Here is a 23403-nt window from a genome sequence, read left to right as displayed (position 1 = left end):
CACAACTGAAGTAGTTCAAGCCTTTTATTGTTTTAATATTGATGATTTTGGCATACAGCTCATGAAAACCCAAAATTCCTATCTCAAAAAATTAGCATATCATGAAAAGGTTCTATAAAAGAGCTATTAACCTAATCATCTGAATCAACTAATTAACTCTAAACACCTGCAAAAGATTCGTGAGGCTTTTAAAAACTCCCAGCCTGGTTCATTACTCAAAACCGCAATCATGGGTAAGACTGCCGACCTGACTGCTGTCCAGAAGGCCATCATTGACACCCTCAAGCAAGAGGGTAAGACACAGAAAGACATTTCTGAACGAATAGGCTGTTCCCAGAGTGCTGTATCAAGGCACCTCAGTGGGAAGTCTGTGGGAAGGAAAAAGTGGCAGAAAACGCAGCACAACGAGAAGAGGTGACCGGACCCTGAGGAAGATTGTGGAGAAGGACCGATTCCAGACCTTGGGGGACCTGCGGAAGCAGTGGACTGAGTCTGGAGTAGAAACATCCAGAGCCACCGTGTACAGGCGTGTGCAGGAAATGGGCTACAGGTGCCGCATTCCCCAGGTCAAGCCACTTTTGAACAGAGAAGCAGCACTGGACTGTTGCTCCAAAGTACTTTTTTCGGATGAAAGCAAATTTTGCATGTCATTCGGAAATCAAGGTGCCAGAGTCTAGAGGAAGACTGGGGAGAGGGAAATGCCAAAATGCCGGAAGTCCAGTGTCAAGTACCCATAGTCAGTGATGGTCTGGGGTGCCATGTCAGCTGCTGGTGTTGGTCCACTGCGTTTTATCAAGGGCAGGGTCAATGCAGCTAGCTATCAGGAGATTTTGGAGCACTTCATGCTTCCATCTGCTGAAAAGCTTTATGGAGATGAAGATTTCATTTTTCAGCACGACCTGGCACCTGCTCACAGTGCCAAAACCACTGGTAAATGGTTTACTGACCATGGTATTACTGTGCTCAATTGGCCTGCCAACTCTCCTGACCTGAACCCCATAGAGAATCTGTGGGATATTGTGAAGAGAAAGTTGAGAGACGCAAGACCCAACACTCTGGATGAGCTTAAGGCCGCTATCGAAGCATCCTGGGCCTCCATAACACCTCAGCAGTGCCACAGGCTGATTGCCTCCATGCCACGCCGCATTGAAGCAGTCATTTCTGCAAAAGGATTCCCGACCAAGTATTGAGTGCATAACTGAACATAATTATTTGAAGGTTGACTTTTTTTGTATTAAAAACACTTTTCTTTTATTGGTCGGATGAAATATCAATTTTTGAGATAGGAATTTTGGGTTTTCATGAGCTGTTTGCCAAAATCATCAATATTAAAACAATAAAAGGCTTGAACTACTTCAGTTGTGTTGTAATGAATCTAAAATAGATGAAAGTCTAATGTTTATCAGTACATTACAGAAAATAATGAACTTTATCACAATATGCAAATTTTTTGAAAAGGACCTGTATATTTTTGTTTTTCCACTGTTTTTAATTAAAAAATTTAGTTTTCAATGCTTTATGGGTTTGTAGTTCTTTCCTTTGTTAAAGCTGTAAAGTACAGTCTTTTTTTCCTTCAAATCCAAGTTTATAATGTTATGGTTTGATTCATGGCTTGTGTTTTAATGAAACCTTTTTTTAAATTTCTATCGGAAAAATAAAAGTACAGTGTTTAACAGAAAAAGATACTCAAGAACCATTAACAAGCTAAAGAGCGTGAAGAGAATCGTTTGGTTCCAGTATTTCTTTAAAAAAAAAGCACTTTGTTCCCAACTGTAGTGCATTTTGTGATCGTTTACATCCCACACGGTTTCACTTATTGAAGTATGTACCGGGAAAAAATAAAGTGTTTCTCATGGGCTTTATTTTAGACTATGGTGGGAAATTTCTGAGTAGATTAAAAACACAAACAAGCTAACAGCACTATCTCTCTAAAATGCATACTTTCTCTCAGTATTTAAGGGCCTTTTTTTTTTTTGCACAAGATTATATAGAAAATCAGCCATGCAAATTGCTTCCAAGCTGCATGTAAGAGCAAGCAAGCATATCCAAGGGAAGTGGACTACACCATGTCTTTAATTTGTAAATCTCTCGATATGCAGAGTACGACACAAATTATTCACTGTTGCTCGTGATTCTCTGTGACTTTGACCTGCTTTGCCCAAAATGAGGTGATTTTATTTTTGCATGAATTATAAATAACACTGTCATCTTTATTTTTAGCATCTGCACATCACGAAACCCCCACCGTGATCAGGATTAGCTGTATTACTTGATTACTGTATAATAATAACATAATTTGATTGCCCCTACACCCCTTCCTGCTCTTATCTCGCTGTAGATAATTATCAGCTCTCACCGACGGTGAACATGCCTCAGGATGACATGGTCATAATTGAAGATGACAGGCCTCATGTTCTCCTCACCCAGCTGTCTGACCAATCCTCATCCAGTTCTCATGATGACATGGGTTTCGCTGTGGAGACGCCTCAGCAGCCACCCTGGGACCAAGAGCTTCCTGACAGGTAAATAAAAGTGGTCAGTTTAGAAAGTTTTGTAATTTACTTATTGTAGTATCTATTGTTTTTGTTTCTATTTCAAGCATCAACTCTCTGACTCTTCTGACGATCTTCCTGCTGTAATTGAGTCCATGGCCTTTCCTTTGTTTGTCAAAGGAGCCTCGGTTATTAGAACAGGGCCAAGGGCTGGACACTGTGCTGTGATTTAATCTCTCTCTTTTTCTCTCTCATTCCCTCAGCACTTCCAGTGCTAATGACGAGGGGGCGTTTCAGAGGGAAGGCTTTGGCAGGCAAAGCATGTCTGAGAAACGCACCAAGCAGTACGGAGACGCGAGCCAACTTGACATCATCAAGACCCGCAAGTCCAAGAGCATGGATTTAGGTACTTTTTAATCCTAATGCAGTGCTTGGTCTTAAATACTTTAAACATCTCCCCAAAACACAGTAGTTAGACCTAGATACTCTAAAGGTCAGTCTTAAAAATGACCTTTAGTCACATTGTAAGAGCACAGTAAACACAGTAGTTAGACCTAGATACTCTAAAGGTCAGTCTTAAAAATGACCTTTAGTCACATTGTAAGAGCACAGTAAACACAGTAGTTAGACCTAGATACTCTAAAGGTCAGTCTTAATGACAGTGATTGGACCTAGATACTTTAAAGGTCAGACCCAATCGCTGTTACTGGATCTATAATACACTCAAGGCCAGTTCTTATCACGGTGCTTGGACTAAGATACTGTAAAAATCAGTCCCAAACACTGTGCTTGGACCAAAAGATCAGCCCCAAACACAGTGATTGTACCTAAATACTCTAAAGGTCAATCTCAAAAACTGTAATTGGACATAATTACTCTAAAGATCAACTCAAAGCACATTACCTAGTCTCAGATACACCAAAGGTCTGTCCCAAATACAGTTCTTGTACTTCAGTACTGTAAAGGTCAATCTCAAAAACAGTAATTGTAATAGGTCAGTCTTCAAAACACGTAATTAGACTTAATTGCTCTAAAAATCTACTCGAAGCACATTATTTAGATCTAGATACTCTAAAGGTTGGACATAAATACTATAAAGCTCCATCTCAAACACAGTAATTGGACCTAAATACTCTATAAAGATTAGTCCCACAGTGATTGGGCCTAGATACTCTAAAGGTCGGTCCCAGTAAATAAATTCCCACCCCGAAATCTAATCCATTGCTCAAGTTACTTTCCTCTCTTTATAAGAGCACTTCTCAGAATGCCTCTCATTCTGGGCATCACCATTCACTACTCCACCGTCACTAAGTCTGCTCTGGTCTCCCTTGTGCATGTGCTTTCTAATCTGAACACTGTTTCCACTCATCCAATTCTGCTGGATGTTCCTCACTTACCGCTTTACCACTGAAATGGAGCTGGTGCCAGAGTGCAGACAAGGGATCCTGCAGAACCTTCTGCACATCTGCTCAGTGTTTCCACTGACTCCAGAGCCAAACAACAACGTGTGTGTTTTATTTGGAGTTTTTCACATTTGCGTTTATTTGGACTTTTGCATAATTTTGGTGTCTGACGTTAGTGATTTCCCACTTTTGAGATCAGCACCTTTTGTTTGGAGGGAAACGTGTGGAATGAGGTCAGTTTGGGCACCGGCACGGTCTCAGTGGAAAAGCAGAATCACTGTGGAAACACACCGTTTTGTTAATGAGCACTGACTGATTGTTTCTGTCGTCTGATTTGTTGATGGTGATACTTGCCTGGTTGCTTGCTGCATGTTGAATGGTCAAACTAACCGTCCTGTCAATGTATGTGTATGTGTGTGCCCCTCACACAGTGGCTGATGAGTTTAACCTCACACACTACACAGAAAACCACCCAGGTAAGCATGTCCACTCCTACACTTCTATTCCTGCACACACACACTCACTTCTATTCCACACTGAAAGATAATTTTTTCCTGCTGATTCATCACTGATAACTTTCCTAGTCCCGTTTGTCACCACTCTCATAAACAGAACAGCTTAAAACCAGGTTACAGCATTCATACTCTGCAATTTAGAAATGAAATGATCCAGAAATCACTAAAATACACAATTGATATTATATGTAAATAAATTTTAATATTTTTGAAAGAAGTCTATTATGCTTATTTAGCCAGCATTTATTTGATTAAAGATACAGTAAAATTGGAATATTGTGAAATGTTATTACAATTTAAAAACTTTATTTATTTTTAAAATTACTCCAGTCTTTAGAGTCACATGATCCTTCAGAAACCATTCTAATGGTGCTAAAGAATTTTCTCATTATTATCAATTAATTAATTTCTTATTATTATCAATATTGAAAACAGTTGTGCTGCTTAATGTGTTTGCTTTCAGAATTCTTTGATGAATAGAAAGTTCAAAAGAACAGCATTTTATCTTAAATTGAAACTTTTGTAACATTATAAATGTCTTTTCACTGACCCCTTTTCTTTTCATATATTATTGTATTTTGTATATTATTGCCATGGAGGTACAACAGGTTGTAGTGGTGTTGTAAAGCATTTTCTTCTGAAAATCTTATTAAATCTGATCAATTTTATTGTAATATTGCAATATTACAAACACACAACTGTATTATATTTAAAAATAGCAGGGGAGGTCTGACACGCTTCCATAAGGCAGCGCTGCGTGATGAAGATAAATTCTCACAATCTTTCCTGGCCTCCACTTACATTCATTTATCTTCATCACTTAATACAGAAACGCATCTTCACGGCTGACTACACACGATAGCAGCTCATGCGCACACACACACACACACTCCACTCCACATAGCGTTCAGATAAATGGAGTTGCTTTTATCAGGGTTACGGTTGAGGTTTGTGGAAGACAGACTAGCAAGCATGACTAGTTGATTGTGCTTTGTGGTTTAACTAGCGAACTCTTCCTCAGGCTCTTCCTCACATGATGTTGGCCCGTCTCTCGGTCTAAAGAAGTCCAGCTCTCTGGAAAGTTTACAGACTGCCGTCGCTGAGGTTACGCTCAACGGCGACATGCCTTTTCACCGGCCACGGCCACGCATCATACGGGGGCGGGGCTGCAACGAGAGCTTCCGAGCCGCAATTGACAAATCATACGACAGGCCAACAGCCAATGAGGATGAAGAGGAGTGCATGGGCACATGTACGGCTGCTCCTGATTGGTTTAATCAGCGAACACACTAAAATTTGGCAAATGTTGAGATAACGGCTGTTAATTTAATTAACTGGTTCAAATTTAGTTGATTATGACTGATAATAACAGCTTTCCCTTTCTTTTTTTTTATTAGTGGAGGAGGACACTGAAGGAAGCTCTCGATCGGGGCGGGATTCGGTTTCCACGGTAGCTGATCTCACTCCGCTTCCCGTCACCGAGCAACAGCTGATCAATGGCAACCAGCCTCAAAACGACAAGAAGAAAGAAAAAGGGGGGAAGGACAAAAAGAAGCCAGAGAAAGAGAAGGGTAAAACAAAGAAAGGAGTGCTCAAGGGTCTTGGAGAGATGTTCAGGTAATTAAAAGCAGATCTGAACAGCTTTTTGTGTCAGATAAAAGAGACTAAGAATAATGATGATAAGAGCGCAGATGAGCCCCGAGCACGTTTTCTTCACGTCCTTAATTACCTCAAAACCCAACAATAGAATAAAAAGCCTAGTGAGCTGCCCACCGACGCATCATAGGCGTGTTTCCGTCTCAAAGACTCTGCCAACAATAGGTAGAGCAACAAAATTTGTGAAAGATGTGAGTGAAGAAAATGAGTGGTGTTTGGACAGGCAAATCTCACCAGCACATTGCTACGGTGGCAAGGTTGCAGAGGTGTTCTGGGTGGTTTCTGATGTGTTGTTAGGTGGTTGCTAGGGTGTTCAAAATAACATATCACAGAGTTTCTTCATTATTCCCATTTACATAAAAGCAAGCTTCATGGTGCCTCGTAAATTAAGAAGGCTTTGTTTTAGCCAAAACATTAGATGTCCTTGTCCTTGGTTATAGTGCCAGAATGCATGAAATTAAAAAAATATATATTTTGATTAAAACAATATTAATTACTGAAAAGTGTTAAGAGAAAACATCTAATTGTATGTTCATTTACAGTGCTTACATCATGTAATAGCTAGACACTACATGATTAGAGTTTAATTAAACTTTGTTAATTAATCTTTTTACCATTTAAAAGTTTGGCGCCAGTAATATTTTCCAAGTTTTTTAAAGACGTCTCTTATGCTCACCAAGCCTGCATTTATTTGATCAAAAATACCGTAAAAACAGTAATAGTGTGAAATATTGTAAATAGTACATTTTTTTTATATATTTTAAAATGTAATTTATTCCTATGATGGCAAAGCTGAATTTTCAGCATCATTATATTACAGTCAGTGTCACATGATCCTTCAGAAATCATGTGCTGTTTTAGTGCTCAAGAAACTTATTATTAATGTTGAAAACAGTAGTTGTGCTGTTTACATCTGCTCACCTTTCAGTGAAAACTCACTTACGAGATTTGTGCAGATCAGATGAGAAAGTGTTTTGATGGGTTTTTTTTTTTTTACAGTACCAATTTCAATTCTCTACCCGCTTATAGTCAACCGATTGTAAACGCTCCTGTGTGTTTTTGTGTGCGTGCTTTGGTTTCGAATTACAGAACCACACATTTATTTACAACATGCTTTTGTAGTGTTGAATATTGTAGCCAGTCACAGGCATCTCTGTTGAAAGCAATAGCCAGTCAGAGGTGTTTTCTGTAGGTTAGTCAGAATCCGCTCTGAGCTCATTTTTGCTCTACACGCTCGCAGATCTACTTATTAGAACGGGAGAGAGAGAAAAGCATACACACAGTGTAAATAAGAGATTGATTGTGTAGTTAGTCATTGATTATATCATTGAGTTTGCGCGTGATAAAGCTCAGTCAGTTGCGCTAGAAGAGGAGCCCTTTGCTTGATTTCTGAACATATAGGACTGAACATCCACGTGTACAGTTTCAAGAGTGAAAATTATGCGTGTGAATCCACTAAATTGTTGCGCCAGTCATTGCAGTGATAACTGTAGCAACGGACTAAACGAACTATCTGACAAACCGATGTCAAAAATAGGCCTGTGCATTAAGTGATGCAGAGTAACATAGCTACAGCAGTAACAAGTCTGTGTTGGCTGAATATATTAAGGATAGTTCAAAATAACTTAAAACACTGTTTTTGACGTGTCCTTTTTAAGGCAATGTTTAAAAAATTAAGATTTTAAATTAAATCTAAAATATTTATAAATATTGAATGCATTGTTATTTAATTGTACTTGCTGTACTACTTAAGCACAGTACTAAAATTTGTTATAATAGTCATTTTATAATAAATCCAAAAGTCAAAACTAGGGAGTGGAAATGGCAACTGAGCTGATGAGTGATCCTCTGCTGCCATCTACTGGATATAATGGTACATTTATGTAATTGTCATCTTAAAAGTCTTTGTTTTCCTCCAGGATTTTTGGCACATTGTTTCATGTCATCTCCATGAATTAAAAGTGAATCTTTAAAGTGAATTTTACAGCACAATTGTAGAATATTATAAAAAAAAATAATAAAGGCTTTAAAATAATGTATAAGTATTTTTTTTTTTTTAAACTTTTTTTGTTGTTGTTGTTGCGTGTCTTTGTCACCTTTTTCACCCATGATGAGTTTGCATCCCTTTATTTAGTATTCAAAAATATCACTTCATTTCATTTAATTGCATTTTATTAAATAAAATATATATTTTTAAAAACCTTACCGATTCCAAACTTTTGAAATAGTGCAGTATGTAGACAGTAGACAGCAGTGCACCTCACTAGTATTCAGACATCCTGTACTAATATTAAAAAATAATGGGATTGAAATCAAAACATTAATATTGATAGACTGTGCATTTGTGTGCTCTGTGGAGTGACAGTATGTTCCTGAGCTCTTGGCAGAATGGACAATCACATCCAAGAAATGAAGGAAAAGTTTGAGTTACCATGAAGTTTAGTGGAGAGAGATACCAGAAGACTGGAGGGGAGAGAAAGCAAGAACGCGGCTCATTTGAAGCTTTTTGAATCTGTCAGCAATGGATAAATCATTTTTGAAAACGTCGAATATTTCAGACTGCTTCTGGGGCAGTGGAGTGTTTTAATGGCTGTCACCTGCCTCACTGAGCCAAAGATACCTGCTACATATTAATGAGCGCTCTACATATTAATGAGCTCCGCCGAATATCAGAACTCATAGGCATACAAAGGTATTGAAACTCCTTTCAGCTTCCTCGCACACACTTCAGTCCTCGCACATGTCAGCGGAATATTAATGAATCGATATGCTTGATAAAACAAAGATTTGCAGAGAAGAGAAGACTTTTGCGCTCTCTGCTTTGCAGAGTTGCAAAACAGTGATTAGTTTGTTAAATGAATTAGAATAGATGGATTAAGAGCTTTAACGGTGGTTTAATTAGAGCAGACAGGTTTAAGCTTTTTTCAGAAGCATAATGTCCATTACAATTGAAGGGACACGTGACTAGTATTTTGAATCAATAAGCTTTTGAATGCAACTTCCAAAAAATATTTTATATTTTTTATAATTGAAATAAACTCTTATTGGGCTTTTGAACAGTTAATTGAGAAGAATGCTGAATTGTCACATACCATCGACTTGTGACATGCGTTTTTGTGTGTTTAAGGTTTGGGAAATACCGCAAGGACGAGCGTCTGGATGGTCCGAAGTGGAAGGCAGAGGAAACTCATGTATCGGAGGAAGAGGCGCGCAGAATGAAACAAGAACAAGAGAGGTACACACACACACACACACAGAGAGTAAGAGCTAATCTTAACTATCATCGGTCTCTAATCAGAGGCATTTCCTGACACTTTACCTGCCAGCCGTACCCACTTCCTCTAACCTTCTTCCTCAGTGATTGTTACAGTCCTGTTTTTTGTGCCATCATTTTGTTTTGTTAAAGCATTATGATGCTTTTATATTTTGTGTGTGTTTGGATAATAATGCTTTAGCTGTTTTAGTCCTTTTAAGTTCATCATGTGAATGTTCACCTGCAGGTGTGTGTATGTTCATGTTGTTTTATTAATAATGCCATGTGAACCCCCTCCCGTTTTCCCTTCTGTCCTTTGAGACCCTGCTGAGAAATCCCCACTCTTTCAATCTTTTTCTTAATCTCTCTCTTGTACACACTCATTTATCATCTTGCTTTTGATGGGGGTTAGAAAGGTGTTTCAGTATGTTTTAGGTCCTTTATGTATATAATCTGCATGACTTGCTTCTGTGGAACACAAAAAACGATTGTTTTTGTCTATACAATTGCTGTCAGTGGGGTCTAGAACAGCATAAAAAAGACATTTTTCAAAATATTTTTCTTTGTGTTTTTATAAAGTTTCTGTTGTCTTATATATGCATCTAATATATAATATATATACATGCGCGCACACTCCTTTCCTGTCATTTATTTAATATACATAAGCTATATGGACAAAAGTATTGAGACGCCCCCTTCTATTGAACAGGTTTGACTATTTTATTAATTTCCACGAGTACAAATCTTAATGTTAAAGCATATAATGATATTCTAGGGAATTGTTTGCTTCTAATTTTATAGCAACAGTTTTGACATGACCCTTTTCTATTCTAACATGGCAATGTGTATAAGGCAAGGTTCTAAAAGAAGTGATTGATTTAGTCAGTGTGGAAGAACTTGATTGGTCTGCAGAAACCAAGTCTTAATCCCAGCTGAACACCTCCAGTGTTCAAGACTTTGAGCCAAAAACTCATCACCAAACACCAAACTGTTGCTATAAAATTAGAAGCACACAGTTCCCTAGAATATCATTATATGCTTTAACATAGAAATTACTAAACTAGTCAGATCTGTTCATTAGAAGGGGGTGTCCCAATATTTTTGTCCATATAGTGTATATGCGTATATATGAAAATGTTGTATATACAGTGACAGTGACAGAAAAATGTAAAAAATTAAGATGCTAGAAGTGCTAATAAAATAATGTAATATTAACATATATAAATATTCTTATGTATATTAAATAATTAATATATTTAAGTATATTTATATTGTATATTGTATATATATTTTCCCCTTAAAAAAAAAAAAGGGCAGTTGTGGCCTAACGGATAGAGAGTTGGACTTGTAACCTGAAGGTCGTGGGTTCGAGTCTCAGGTCCGGTAGTGATTGTAGGTCGGGGAGTGAATAAACAACTCTCTCTCCACCCTCAACACCACGACTGAGGTGAGACCCTTGAGCAAGGCACTGAACCCCCAACTGCTCCCCGGGCGCCGCAGCATTGGCTGCCCGCTGCTCCGGGTGTATGTTCACTACAAGCGGGTGTTTAGGTTAGCACCAAATTGAACTAAATTGAATTTCATTAAATTATACTGGAATAAATCATGTTTTCCTTGCCAGATCAAGACATTTCTTCATTTGTAGTGTTATGTTCATCCTGATCTGTCCATTGTTACTTGTTTTTTTGTTGTTGTTTTTTTTTCTGCTTTTTCTTTTTAATCTGTGCGTAATTTGTCATTCCTTTTTTAATGCCTGTCTTTGTAGGATCCAGGCTAAAACGCGAGAGATTCGTCAGCGTCAGGCCAAAGAGCGAGATTATGCGGAGATCCAGGACTTCAGCCGGTCCACCCTGACCTCACTTCCTCCTGAGGAGCCCCCATATGCCGGCATCGGCTCACTGGAACATGGCGGATACCACCGGATCCACACGCCTCCAGACTCACCGTACACACACAAACAGAACGCCCGCAACGGACACCCATCTACAACAGACAGGTATTTACTGTAACAACAATCACTTTTAAATATCATAGCCCTTCCACTTACTGAGCTATCAATGAGTTAACCTGCGATTCTGAAGTTATGATGGTGTTTTAAACGCTCTCCTTGAGTGTGCAAGGTGTTGAAAGCATTCTCAAGGGCTTTCATAAAACCTGATTTGTGAGAATGTTTTGTTTGGGTTGTGTCAGAGTTGCATGTTTTCTTGAGACTAAAACAAATACAGGCAGAGAGAGACAGGAAGGCCACTTCCTGTAAGGACCCTCAGGGAACAGGAAATGGGTGTCAATCCAGTGAGATGCAGAGAGTGGAACTGTGGGAATTATCCTCACAAATCTACATGGGAAGTGGATCTTAAAGAGGGCACAATGTGTGGGTTGGGTGTGTTTTTATGGGCTTCAGAAGGCAACATTATGTAAGATTGTGTGTGTGATGCGTTAAACAAACCGAATAGCATATATAGTGATCTTATAGCTTCCTGTTTTCTGCGTTTCAGCCAATGTCAGATCAAATTAGTTGAGACCATGTAGCTAAAACAGCTGTGGACGTCGGAAAAGCCCCTTTCCGATGCCTGATATGAGAAGATATTGAGACTGCTCTTATTTTATGCCATGATGATGACATTGACATCAACTTGAAGCCTTCTTTAGTGTCTTTTTAATGGTAGGAAAATAACATCTTTACTTTTAAGGAGCAAATACTCTTCAACTGTGACAAATGTGAACAGTGTCTTTACCATTTCCTTTAATATTAATCTTTTAATAATTGTTTAATCAATCAATTCTCTAATTAAAGAGAATGTTCTCACAGTTTAGTGTGGCACTTAAAGTTAGGTTGTTGAATAGAGCACAATGTTTCACACAAGTATGCTTCCCACAAATGTAGCATTTTTAGATTTGAATTAAAACAGTTTTTGACACATTTCTAAAACTTTTCTACTAGCAAGGGTTCCCGTAAGGTCATTTTAAGAGGGTTTTTTTCACATTTTCATTTGGCCCTAAACTAAAGTGGACCGACCAAGTCCTTTTTCTTGCTTAAACTTGTATTGTGTAAACACTTGAAATGCACAGTTGGGTCCAGAACATGAGCAATCTAGAGGCATCGGTTAGTCTCTGAACACTCAGAACAATTCCCAATATCAGTTGTGAAAGAGGTTATAGTTGAAACCTAACAATAATAGAATAATTTTTACAATGTCACAGCTTTAGCCGGGCACACACTTATACACACACACTCACACACACACACACTGTATCTGACCTAGAAATCAGAGTGTTGTAGCATTCTGGATGTCAGCTGCAGTATGCTTTAAGTCCCTCAGTGCAGAACGTTTAAGTAAATGAGAAATATATCTGTTCAGTCAGCAGAACTTCTTTTTGAAACTTGATAATAGGCTTATACACACACAAACCCAGTTCAAGTTCAGCTGAGGTGTAATGATGATACTAAGATGTGAAGTAAGGAGTCTTGGGAGAGATGTTTGTGCATAGTGAAGGTTTCTATATCTCTCTCTATATATATGTGTGTAATTTGAATGTATGTGTATGAAGTTTTTGCACTAATGTCTGATGTTTATTTACTTATTTACTTTTATTACATGCATAAATAAGTGTGTGTATGTATGTCTATGTATGTGCGTGCGTGTGTGTGTGTATATATATGTGGCTGATGTCTGAGGTTGTCAGTTCAATTATAAATCTCTCTCTCTGCGGGGTCTCTGTCCACCCACCAGGTTTGATGTGGCTTTGTTAGAACGTGTGTGTTTGTGATCTTTGTGGCTGTAATCTGTTTAATCTGTGTTCTTGTGATCTGTTGATATGTTTTTTTTTTTTTTTTTAATTGCTCAGAGGATTTCATTGTTAATGGAAGGATCAGAGAAATGTAATAGATCAGAGAAAAAAAGAGGTGTGTGTGTGTGTGTGAGTGAGTGAGATCGAGACGGGCAGATTAAATGAATTAAACTCAATCTCTCTTATTCATTTCCACTCATAACCACTCCTCTGGGATTTGATTCTCAGGTTTTATTAAATTGACTTCTTAGATTTGAGTGAGACAGCGACAACATGCACACACACGCAACCCACTTCTGCATATATTTTTTTTCTCTTTTGTTATGAGCAAAGATATCTGAGCCCTTCCTGTTCATATCTGAGCTGATGACCATGGGGCCACTGCCCGTGTCTCTGGTCTCGCACCGCAGCGAAGGAGCCCCTGTGTAATCAACATTCCTCCTGACGAACTTTAGTTGTGTCGGTGTATGTGTGTGTGTGTGTGTGTGTGTGTGTGTGCACTCTTGCTGAGTTGACTATGAGCCCTGTAGGGAATTTTAAAGAATGAACGTTGCAGAGGCCAATTAAAACAGCCAAACACACACAGAGGGTAAACATCTGACTAATCCCACAGCATTCATGCTGAGAACTCACACACACATGCATACACACACAAGTTTAAGCTCATTATCAGCATTCCCTGGCACGCAGCGTGGAAAAAAAGTGTGGATTAAGAAAAACCAAAGCATCAGAAACAAACTCGCAGCTTACAGATGGATAAAGAGAGTGTGACACCACTGCTAATTAAAAGAAATAAATGAGTAAAGAGGAGAGCAATGAGTGGTAGCAGAATTTAGATGTGCCACTGTAAGGAAAAAGGCCACCTCTGTGGTTTTGAAAATGGATTGATTTCAGTTACAAACGGCATATTGCACACTTTTGATATGCATTTAGTTTTATCTCATGTTGAGTGGTAATGTTATGATTTCTTCCAATAAAGTTTAACAGGATCATCGTCGTTTCCCCTCTGAACTTTCTTTGTTTGTGTTGGGAAGACTTTAAGACTTTTTGCTTTTGTTTGACTTTTAATTGGCTGTCCTCCATGTGTTGGCCTAGTTCAGTGTAGTCCACACAAAAATGATAATTTTGCCATCATTTACTCACTCTCATGTCATTCCAAATTTGAGTTTCTTCCGCTGTGGAACATAAAAGATGGTATTTTGAAGAACGTTGTAAACCGAATAACTTTGAAGTCCAGTGAGCACAGACTGAGGGAATAAATGATGACAGAATTTCATTTTTGAGTAAACATATTCCTATAATTAAGATAAGCCAAGTTTCTGAATGTTTAAAGGTGTTATGTAAAATGTGGTGTTAATATGCTCATGTTGTTGACCGTTTTCTCAATGAAAAAAGCATTATTTGTGGATCATTTTGGCAATGTTCAGCACAAGCTCAGATCATTGAGGCCTACGATCAATCTGTTCCAAAAAGAAATACAAAACCTGTGCTAATTGACCCTTTGCAAAGACCCGCTCCCCTTCGTTACTGTTGCTATGTCCAACAAACCATGCCTCTCACGCCACACATCATGTTCTTACGCAGTGAAAAATACATTGTGCAAAGAGAAAACTGACAATGTGCACACAGACAAGACAGAGCAGGTTACTTTAGGTGTGAAACAAAGTCTCAGCTTTCAGATTTAGTCTTTTTTAAGAAATTCAAACAATAAATACCGTTTTGTGGTCGTGACATTGCTGTAGCTCCTCAGTTCAAGTAGCATGTGAACTGATCATCTCTTCCTCTATTCTAGTTATAGCGTGAAATAAACATGAATGAACATCAGAAGGTATAGTGTTTCAAAGGGAACACATCAATACACACCATTTTTCAAGTTCAGGTCTACCAACTTTAATCTACTGGCCTGGTTGGTTTGTCAGACAAAAATGGCAGATTCAGCATTGTGATCGGTCAGATCACCTATCAATCAAACTCTCTGCAAAGGGTCAATTGAAAGAAAACAAGTTGATAAATACTGAATATTATTATTTGGTAATAATATAGCATAACAAGAAAATTATAAGCGGTTTTCTGTATTGACATTTTTGTCCATGAACTTTTGTCTGTTGTAAAAGCAAATCCCAAAAAAGTGCAGAAACTATCAAAAAACAATGTATAGCCTGTATGAAGTTTACTAACGAACATCTTCGGGAAATAAACATGAACACAACATGAGGATTGACTATACAGTACTTAAATCCTGTATAGTATTAATTAGCTAGATTGTTTTATCATGTGTGTTTCTGAGGCAAAAATAGACTGAAACTCTACCATGAAACATGCCTAAGTTTGAATACTTGTCTCTGGGTGGAGCTTGTGTTGTGAATGTTACGTTACATCAAAATCTTAGGTCAAAGGAGCCAAAAAAATATATTTTTTTTGATGTTATATACGTCTTTCGGGTTTATATTGGAAGTTATTTTACCCATTATCATAACACAGCTGATATTCCAGACCCTGCGGCTCATCCACACACTGCACACATGGTTTGTTTTGGAAAGATCCGCTGAGGGGTCGGTGTGTTTGTAGTAGCTGGTGGTCTGTGGATTCAGCCACTGAGAGTTTGTGTCTGATCGTGGTCTAATGTTTATAAATGAACAGCAGTGGGGTGACGTTAATGAAGCCCCACAACGCTGGTGGTTGAACCATCTCTCATTTGGGCCAAGTTAGATGCTCTAATGATTCAGGAATGGATCAAAAGACATTCAACACAATCTAGAGCTACCTTTTTATTTTGATTTATCTCTGAGACAATTACTAGGATATGTTTCCTCAGTAATTCTCTCTCTCTCCCTCTCTTTCTTTCTTGTTCTGGCTGGTCAATGAATGCTCATTTAAAGGAATGCTTCAGCCAAAAATGAATATTCTGTCATCATTTATTACCCGTATTCTTCTGTGGAGCACAAAAGAAACAATCCTCTCTTATGCAAAACTCTGTGTGCTTGTGTGTCTGTTATTAATGAAAATATTGTGTAGATTAACAGTGATAATTGACACAAACAGAATCTTTCTCTTTCGCTCTGTGAACTTAAACAGTAACTAAATCCAGTATTTGCAATATTCTCTAATGGATTTAATCTGTCGCTACTTCTGATTATTAATTATGAAGCCACACATGCAGACGACAATCAGAGTATAGCGTTATACAGACATTAGCGAATAATAACCATCTGTTAAAAGCTAAATATTCCACTGAGATATCAGCTTATGTATTTTGTGTAATGTGACATATGGTTTCAGATCTTCTCGGCTTCGTATGCTTACCTTTTACTCGCTGGAGACGTGACGTCAAATGGAGGTCGAAAGTTCAGAACTGAGTCAGGGTGACCCAAAAACCAACGTTACCGAGATCCCAGACCTCCTCGATCACCACTATGCCCCTAATTGCTTCTGGGACTGTCTCTGTAGCTTTTATTAGAAAAAAATTGCTAAAGGAGATATGTGTCCCTGTTTACACCTGGTAGCAACATACTATTTTTTGCTTCTCAGTTATCATCTCTGAATTATTTCTCATAAATATAATTTTAATCTGACATCATCTGATGAGTGTTTTCTAATGGTTAATACCAGGTGCAAACATGGCCTAAGAGAGATGCTTTGCAGTGTTTCTGGAAAAGGGGTGGGTTTGTTGACTTTAATCTTTTTATTAGATACTAGAGAATGATTAGTGGAGAAAGGTAGAATAGGATTGGTAGCAGGTTGGACTCAAACCTGTATCACTGTGCCACAGCTCTGACAGTGTTTGGAGTTTTTCCTTTATAGTGTGCAATACTCTCGATACACAGCTAGACACTAGCTGTTCGTGTTTATCTATGAGTGAATTCACCTGTGTATTTGCTGCATGTGAAAGATGGTTCGTTAGCTGTGTGTGTGAGAGAGAGAGAGTGAATCGAAGAGTTCCGCTGAATTGAGTGGATGCCCTTTCTCTGACCCCTCAACAAGATGACCTACTTTTCTGACAGAACATTGTTCTTCTGTCGGGAACGCGCCTCTCCTCTCCCTGTCTTTTTTCCTCGGTTTCTTTCAGGATATAGTTTCCCTATATGTAGGCTGCTTTCTCTGTGCATTTAGCATTCTATAATTAAGAATCAAGTTTGTGTGTGGTTTGTTCTCCTCTTTCTTATTCTAGGGTGTCAGGTGCGACCGTTTGCGGAGTAGATCTTATATCTTTTGCAAAACATACCAGGTTTAAACGTGTTGAAGAATTTGTAGAAACTAAAACCTAGTGAGCTGCCTTGATGCCGGTTGTCTATACCAGTGGTTCTCAAACCTGTCCACCACACATTTTGTATGTCTCTCTCATAGGCCACACCCATTACAAGTGTTGCAGACTCTACTAATGAGCTGATGAGTTTAATCAGGTGTGTTAAATGAGGGAGACATACAAAATATGCTATGGTTGGGGGTCCCCAGGACAGGTTTGAGAACCACTGGCTTATACAGGCAGCTGCCTTCTAAGCATTGTTATTTATGTGCTATTATAGTTGTGATAAATGTTTCTATTTAGATTCAATTTCTTTTTATTTCTGTTTTAGTAATTTTAGTACGTCAAAAACTAATTTCAGTTAGTTGCCAAAGCAACATTTTGAATGGAAAAAAGTAGATTTATTTATTTTAAGTTTTATTTATTTATTTGTTTCGTAGAGTTATATTATGGTGCTTTTCCACTGCATGGTACAGCACGGTACGGTTCACTTTTGGGGGGGTTTCCACTGGGTACAGTACCTGGTACCTTGTACTTTTTCAGTACCACCTCGGTTGAGGTTCCAAGTGAACAGTGTTTTCGAGTTGCTAGGTTGGTTGATTATTTGCTAAAAGTTGCTAAATGGCGTTGTGATGTCATTGCAGGATGACATCATTATGTAATTATGATGCAAAATTGTATCACTACATCAAGTCTCAATAAAAAATTAATTTTGTTAATTTAGATTTAAGTAATATAACGTAATATTATACAACATTGGATTATTGAACACTTTTACAATTAATATTTTTTTTTTTGTTAGCTAGTAAACTAGTAAAACTACACATTCTGAACAATTATCGTTTTAAGCAGTGTATTAGCAGTTTGGTAGTATGCTATAGGGCAAAAATAGGGCACAATCTACTATGTTAATGTGAAGGAATTTTCGGTATTGATTTTTCTTCTTTTTTGTTTACCTGCATATTAAATTACGCATTGTGTTTTGTGTTTTTGGGTTACAGGGCTACAATGGATAATGAATAAAGGATAATGGGATAATGTCCTGGAAAATTACTAGCACCTATTTAATTTTTCTAGATATTTTTCTTGCAGTGTACTAACTGATCAACAATCACAGATACAAGCTACTAACAAGGTGTATCATAAATGAGCAATTATTCATTATTATTAAATTGAACAATTGCAAATAGCAGCTAAATAGCATTCATGTGATGTGTGTACTGCTAGGCATCTTTGGTTTCCTCATGTCTAATTTAGATGGAAAATGTGTGCCTTTTTTATCATTTGAGTCACTTATCAAAAGTTGCTAAAAGTTGCCAAATAAATTTAAAAAATTGCTAAATTTGTTGCTTGGTGCTTTTGGAAGAAAAGGTTGCAAGGGTGTTGTGCAAAGTTGCAAAATTTAGCAACAAAATGTCTAAGTTGGCAACACTGCAAGTGAACCGTACCGTTACCAAAACGTGACGTGTAAACTTTGCTGATCACTGATTGGCTGGAGAAAATCGTCACTGCATGCATCACTGAACTTGCGATACGAGACAAAACAGACCAGCTAGATTTAAATCCGCACAGCTAGCGAAGGATCGAACGCAACTATTTTGAATGAGCGCACTTTTCTTTTTTTTTTAACAACCAAAAAATGGCCGTCTGTTGAGGAAGTACAGACGTTCCTCTCGCTGATAGCCAAGGAGCGGAGCGTGATGGAGCGACGTGGAATGAAAACGTTTTTCAGGAGTCACAGCAGTAGAGGTGGCGCAACTATTACGACGTGAATAATCCTCCCGCCCACTCTAAAGAGGTACTAAACTGCAGTGGAAACGTAAAACGAGCCGTGCCGTGCTGAGTTGAGCCGTACCACGCAGTGGAAAAGCGCCATTAGAAATCCTAGAAATAGCATTCCTCACGTGTCTCACAATTGCGTTTCATGTTCGCATGTTGCTAAGCTAAAAGCATTAACCTTATAAGCATATAAATGTATGACACACAAATATTCTATAAAATAGTCTTTTCTAATTGAATTTAGCTTTTTGTCACTGCTTTTGGTGTTAAATTAAATTAGTATTTTTTTTCACCGACTTTGTCGCAATGCAGGCAGCTCACTCTAGCTATTATGTCCATTTTGATGATCACAGAAATCACATGGACTGGTTCAGTTAACACGGTGTGTAGGTAAAGACAAGCTTATTTCTTATTTCAGTACAAAATACAGTTCAGTAACCTTTTTTTTTATAGCAGTCAGAGGTTTTTGTTAAACCACATTCAGCTGCAGACATTTTTACTGGTGATGGGCGACTTCATATTTCAGAGAGAAGTGACTCCAGTGTGAAAAAAAAAAAAAAAAAAAGTGACTCCAGTGTGACATTAAAACTGTCCCCCTGCGCGCACGACTACATGTTCAGATTTAATTGGTTCTGTTGTCGGCGCTCGCGCTCAGTCACGCTGTGAGCTCTGCATGTGCTTGTGCGTTTATTAAACATTAGCTTAGAAATATTATCTCACTGTCTCTTGTTAATGGCTGCTGTAGAACGTGTCACTCAGATGAATGAGTCATTAGGAGTTTATATTTGAACGCTGTAACTCATAATCATGACTTGAATATAAATATGAGCTGATTTTGTCAAGCACTTGGTAGGAGTTTCCTCAGCCTGTGTGTGTGACAGTTAACAGGGTGTTTTCTGTAGGTCTCTTCGCAGCACATGACCTGACTGACACGTGGAAAGGTACAGTGAAGTGTGCAAGGTGTTGCTAACAGGCCGACTGCTGGAGTTACAGAGAGCCAATTAGAGCATTCATAGCAACAGATCTCTCTCACACACACTCACACCTACTCAATCTCTCCTGTGAAGACATTAGCCCTGTTCCAAACCCTAGCAAGCTGCCTACTTAGACATTATGCAACTTTCTAAGATGCCTGATTTTGCCTCAAATTTAAGGCAGTGTTGCATGCAGGTAAAGTAAAAGACATTCCCAGGATGCAATAGGAGTGGGTTTGTTGACTTTTTTTTATCTCTTTATTTGAAACTAGAGAATGGTTATTGGAGAAAGATAGGACAGGATCAGTGTACATGTTGCAGGTTGGACTCAAACCTGCATCAATCACATTAGTACCATGACTTAATGTGTCAGGAATTTAATGTCCCATTCGGAAGTGAATTGAGAATGCTTTTAAAATTTCAATCCAAATCCTGAATTGGAATTAATTTAGTAAACATGAACTACACTTTATTTCAATTTAACTTAACTTTAACATCAAATGTTTGATAAAATAAAATATGAAATAAGAAGTAATTACCAAGAAAAATGTACTTTTGTCAAGAAAAACTTTAAAGTTGCACGTTTTATTGTCCTTGCAGATTTATAGATCATTGTGGAAAGAACTTTATTACCCTTTTACCAGAATGCAGTTAAAGTCAACATTAAATAAAATCTCACCCTATTTATTTAAAAAATCCATGTTGTTGGTTTTATTGCAAACGGTTCATCTGTGTAATTTTTTTTTACCTTATAATTTTGAAACTAAATTGATTTTCCAGGGAAACAACAGACTTCTTTCTCTTCTCCGATCTATTAGTCCATTTAAACCTATCCCTGCAAGATTGCATTTATTTACCTCTGTTTTTCAGTGAAACATAAACATTGCACAAATTAGTCAACAAAAACTACATAGAACCTTTTTTTTTTTTTTTTTGGGAGAATCTGTTACACTCAGATTTATGTCAATACATATAAGATAAGTTCTGTTTCCACTTCCATTTCATTTCGACTTTGAATTTTATTTTAATTGAATTTTGGTAAATTCCATATCCAAATTCAAATTGCTTTCAGTATGAATGCTCTTTTAGACTACTGTGCCATTAGCTTAGAAATATACAAGCTCCAAACTCTATTGAAGTCAACCAGTGCCTAAAGAAATCATAGATGTTTAGAACAACGCTTTCTTTTTTACCTTATACGTTTTTTTAATACTGCATTCACTTTGCCTTTCTTTAGTGTTGAGCCATGGCCTCATGTTGACATGCTTAGTTTACACGCCTGTGTCGTAGATATATTAATGTTTCTGTATATAAACCCCCCTTCCAATGTTAAGACACTGATCGGCAAAGCGGTCTAATGATCGGAATGGGGAATCACTCTGCTGCTATCGATCTGACACACACACATGATTGTGTTAGCAGAAGTAATGAGAAATCAATAAGTACTGACTCCCTTAAATGCACGGGATTAATACTATTAGGAGTCAGTATGCAGCAGTACACACACACAAACGCGCTCTCCTTGCCCGTAAACCGCCAGTCCATTAGCCTTATCTTTTGGTCACATTAATGAAAGCTCTTCGCCCGCAGTGCACCCTGGCAACCACACCACACAAATCTGCTCACCTATGCCTGACTGCAACCATGGAAACCACACACCCTTCACTCACATTATTCCTGTAACCATGGCAACCACATATAAACTACTGTATGATGCCAGTGTGAACCAGGATATTTGCATATTTACATATGGTATTATATGGTATTCCTAGAAGCATGTCGGAATCTTATGAAAATCGTGAACATTTCATGTAACTTGTAAATAGCATTGTAAAATCCAATAATATTACCATGGTACCCTGTCAATTTGTATGTCGGACTTTCTATGTGTTTTAGGGTGACCATATTGATGTTTTAAAAAAAAAAAAGGGAGTTATTACTTTTTAATGGTTAAGAAACATTTTTTTTTTTTCACTAGGTTCTGCCAATACACTTTATATGTAATTTGTTATTTAAATAAAATGTATTTGTAGAAATTATGAATTTCTATTTATAAATGTGTAAAAAAGTAAGCTATAGGCAACCCTTAATTTAAAGTGCTTAATTTAGTTAATTTAGCTTCCAAATCTACTTTTAAATTGCTGTTAGTGTGAATGTTCTTTTAAACTACTAGCTCACAAACTCACTTTTAAGCTATTGTGATACTGATTTGGATTAACGCATGGAAATATCATTAAATAGTAGTTGACCAATAGTGTGCAGGCATTGTACATAATCTACCAATTGTGCCGTGCGAGGAGGTGGGATCTACAAAAGCGGTCAAAGCAATACAAATACACAAAATGTATAAGGCCTTTAGAAGGAAATAGGAAAACAAAGCCAAAACCCAGATATTTCAAGCTATTTAGAATTCCTGTCTGTTTGTATATTCAGGTATGTGTGTGTGTGTGTGTCCATTGAGCATTGTATACTTGATAGTTGCATGATCTGGGGGTTTCCTGCTGACTTAAGTCCAGTCAGGGTGAGAGAAGGGCAGCTGTATTTTCTCTGCTCCCTCTCAGATACATCAGGAAGAAGCGTTGATGGACGTATTGGCAGAATTGTCACCTCTCTTGCTCCTAAAGCTCATGTTGTCCCCCAGAGGACTTATAAGTATACTAATATATGAGTAATTCACACTGGAGGGAATTTTCGGTTATAATCATTGAATTCTTTCAAATGTAATTACATTTTCCAGTCTGGGTTTTTTTTAGAAGCAGTCCACCCCTTCACATTTTACTACCACTTGCATCATTATTGCTCATAGTAAGTATTAAATTTTAAGGCGTCCTTGACATTTGTGCTACCTCAAATTGTGCAGCTTTTTTGAGGAAAGGTGTGCTGCTTTCTTGGTCACTTTGGGGTTTAACACGTGCAAAACAGCGTGGATCAAAGAATATTACACTTACAGAAGCATACTATGGCAGTATGCCTTTGTACATAATTAGCATGCAAATCATATTAGAATGATTTATGAAAAATCATGTGACATGGAAGACCATTTAAAATATATTTTAATAATATTTAAAATATATTAAAATTGAAAACTTTTTTTTTTTATTGTTAAAATATTTCACATTTTTACTGTTATTTTTATATTATTAAACGAATGCAGCCTTGGTGAGCATAAGTGACTTATTTAAAAAAAAATCTGAATTATTCCAAACTTTTGCCCATTAGTGTTTGTAGGTCTATGTGTGGATGAACAAAATGGCCTCTGTGGGTTTATAAAAATAGTTTGTCTTCATACACTATTTGTT

At 37.6% G+C, this 23403-nt stretch overlaps 1 protein-coding gene across 1 annotated transcript in view; it reads left to right on the top strand.

Moving 5' to 3' along the window:
- LOC306881672 (partitioning defective 3 homolog) overlaps positions 1–23403 on the top strand; it is an 89495-nt gene that overhangs the window by 52803 nt on the left and 13289 nt on the right. The window contains 7 exon segments of the mRNA XM_079435870.1: positions 2339–2522; positions 2756–2898; positions 4327–4371; positions 5432–5662; positions 5808–6027; positions 9194–9301; positions 11085–11315. Of these exon segments, the coding sequence (XP_079291996.1) occupies positions 2339–2522; positions 2756–2898; positions 4327–4371; positions 5432–5662; positions 5808–6027; positions 9194–9301; positions 11085–11315 (1162 nt within the window).

This window comes from Barbus barbus (assembly GCF_936440315.1).
Source record: "Barbus barbus genome assembly, chromosome: 15".
Taxonomy (NCBI): domain Eukaryota; kingdom Metazoa; phylum Chordata; class Actinopteri; order Cypriniformes; family Cyprinidae; genus Barbus; species Barbus barbus.
Note: the sequence above shows the minus strand (reverse complement) of the source record. Positions and strands in the feature narration are given on the sequence as shown.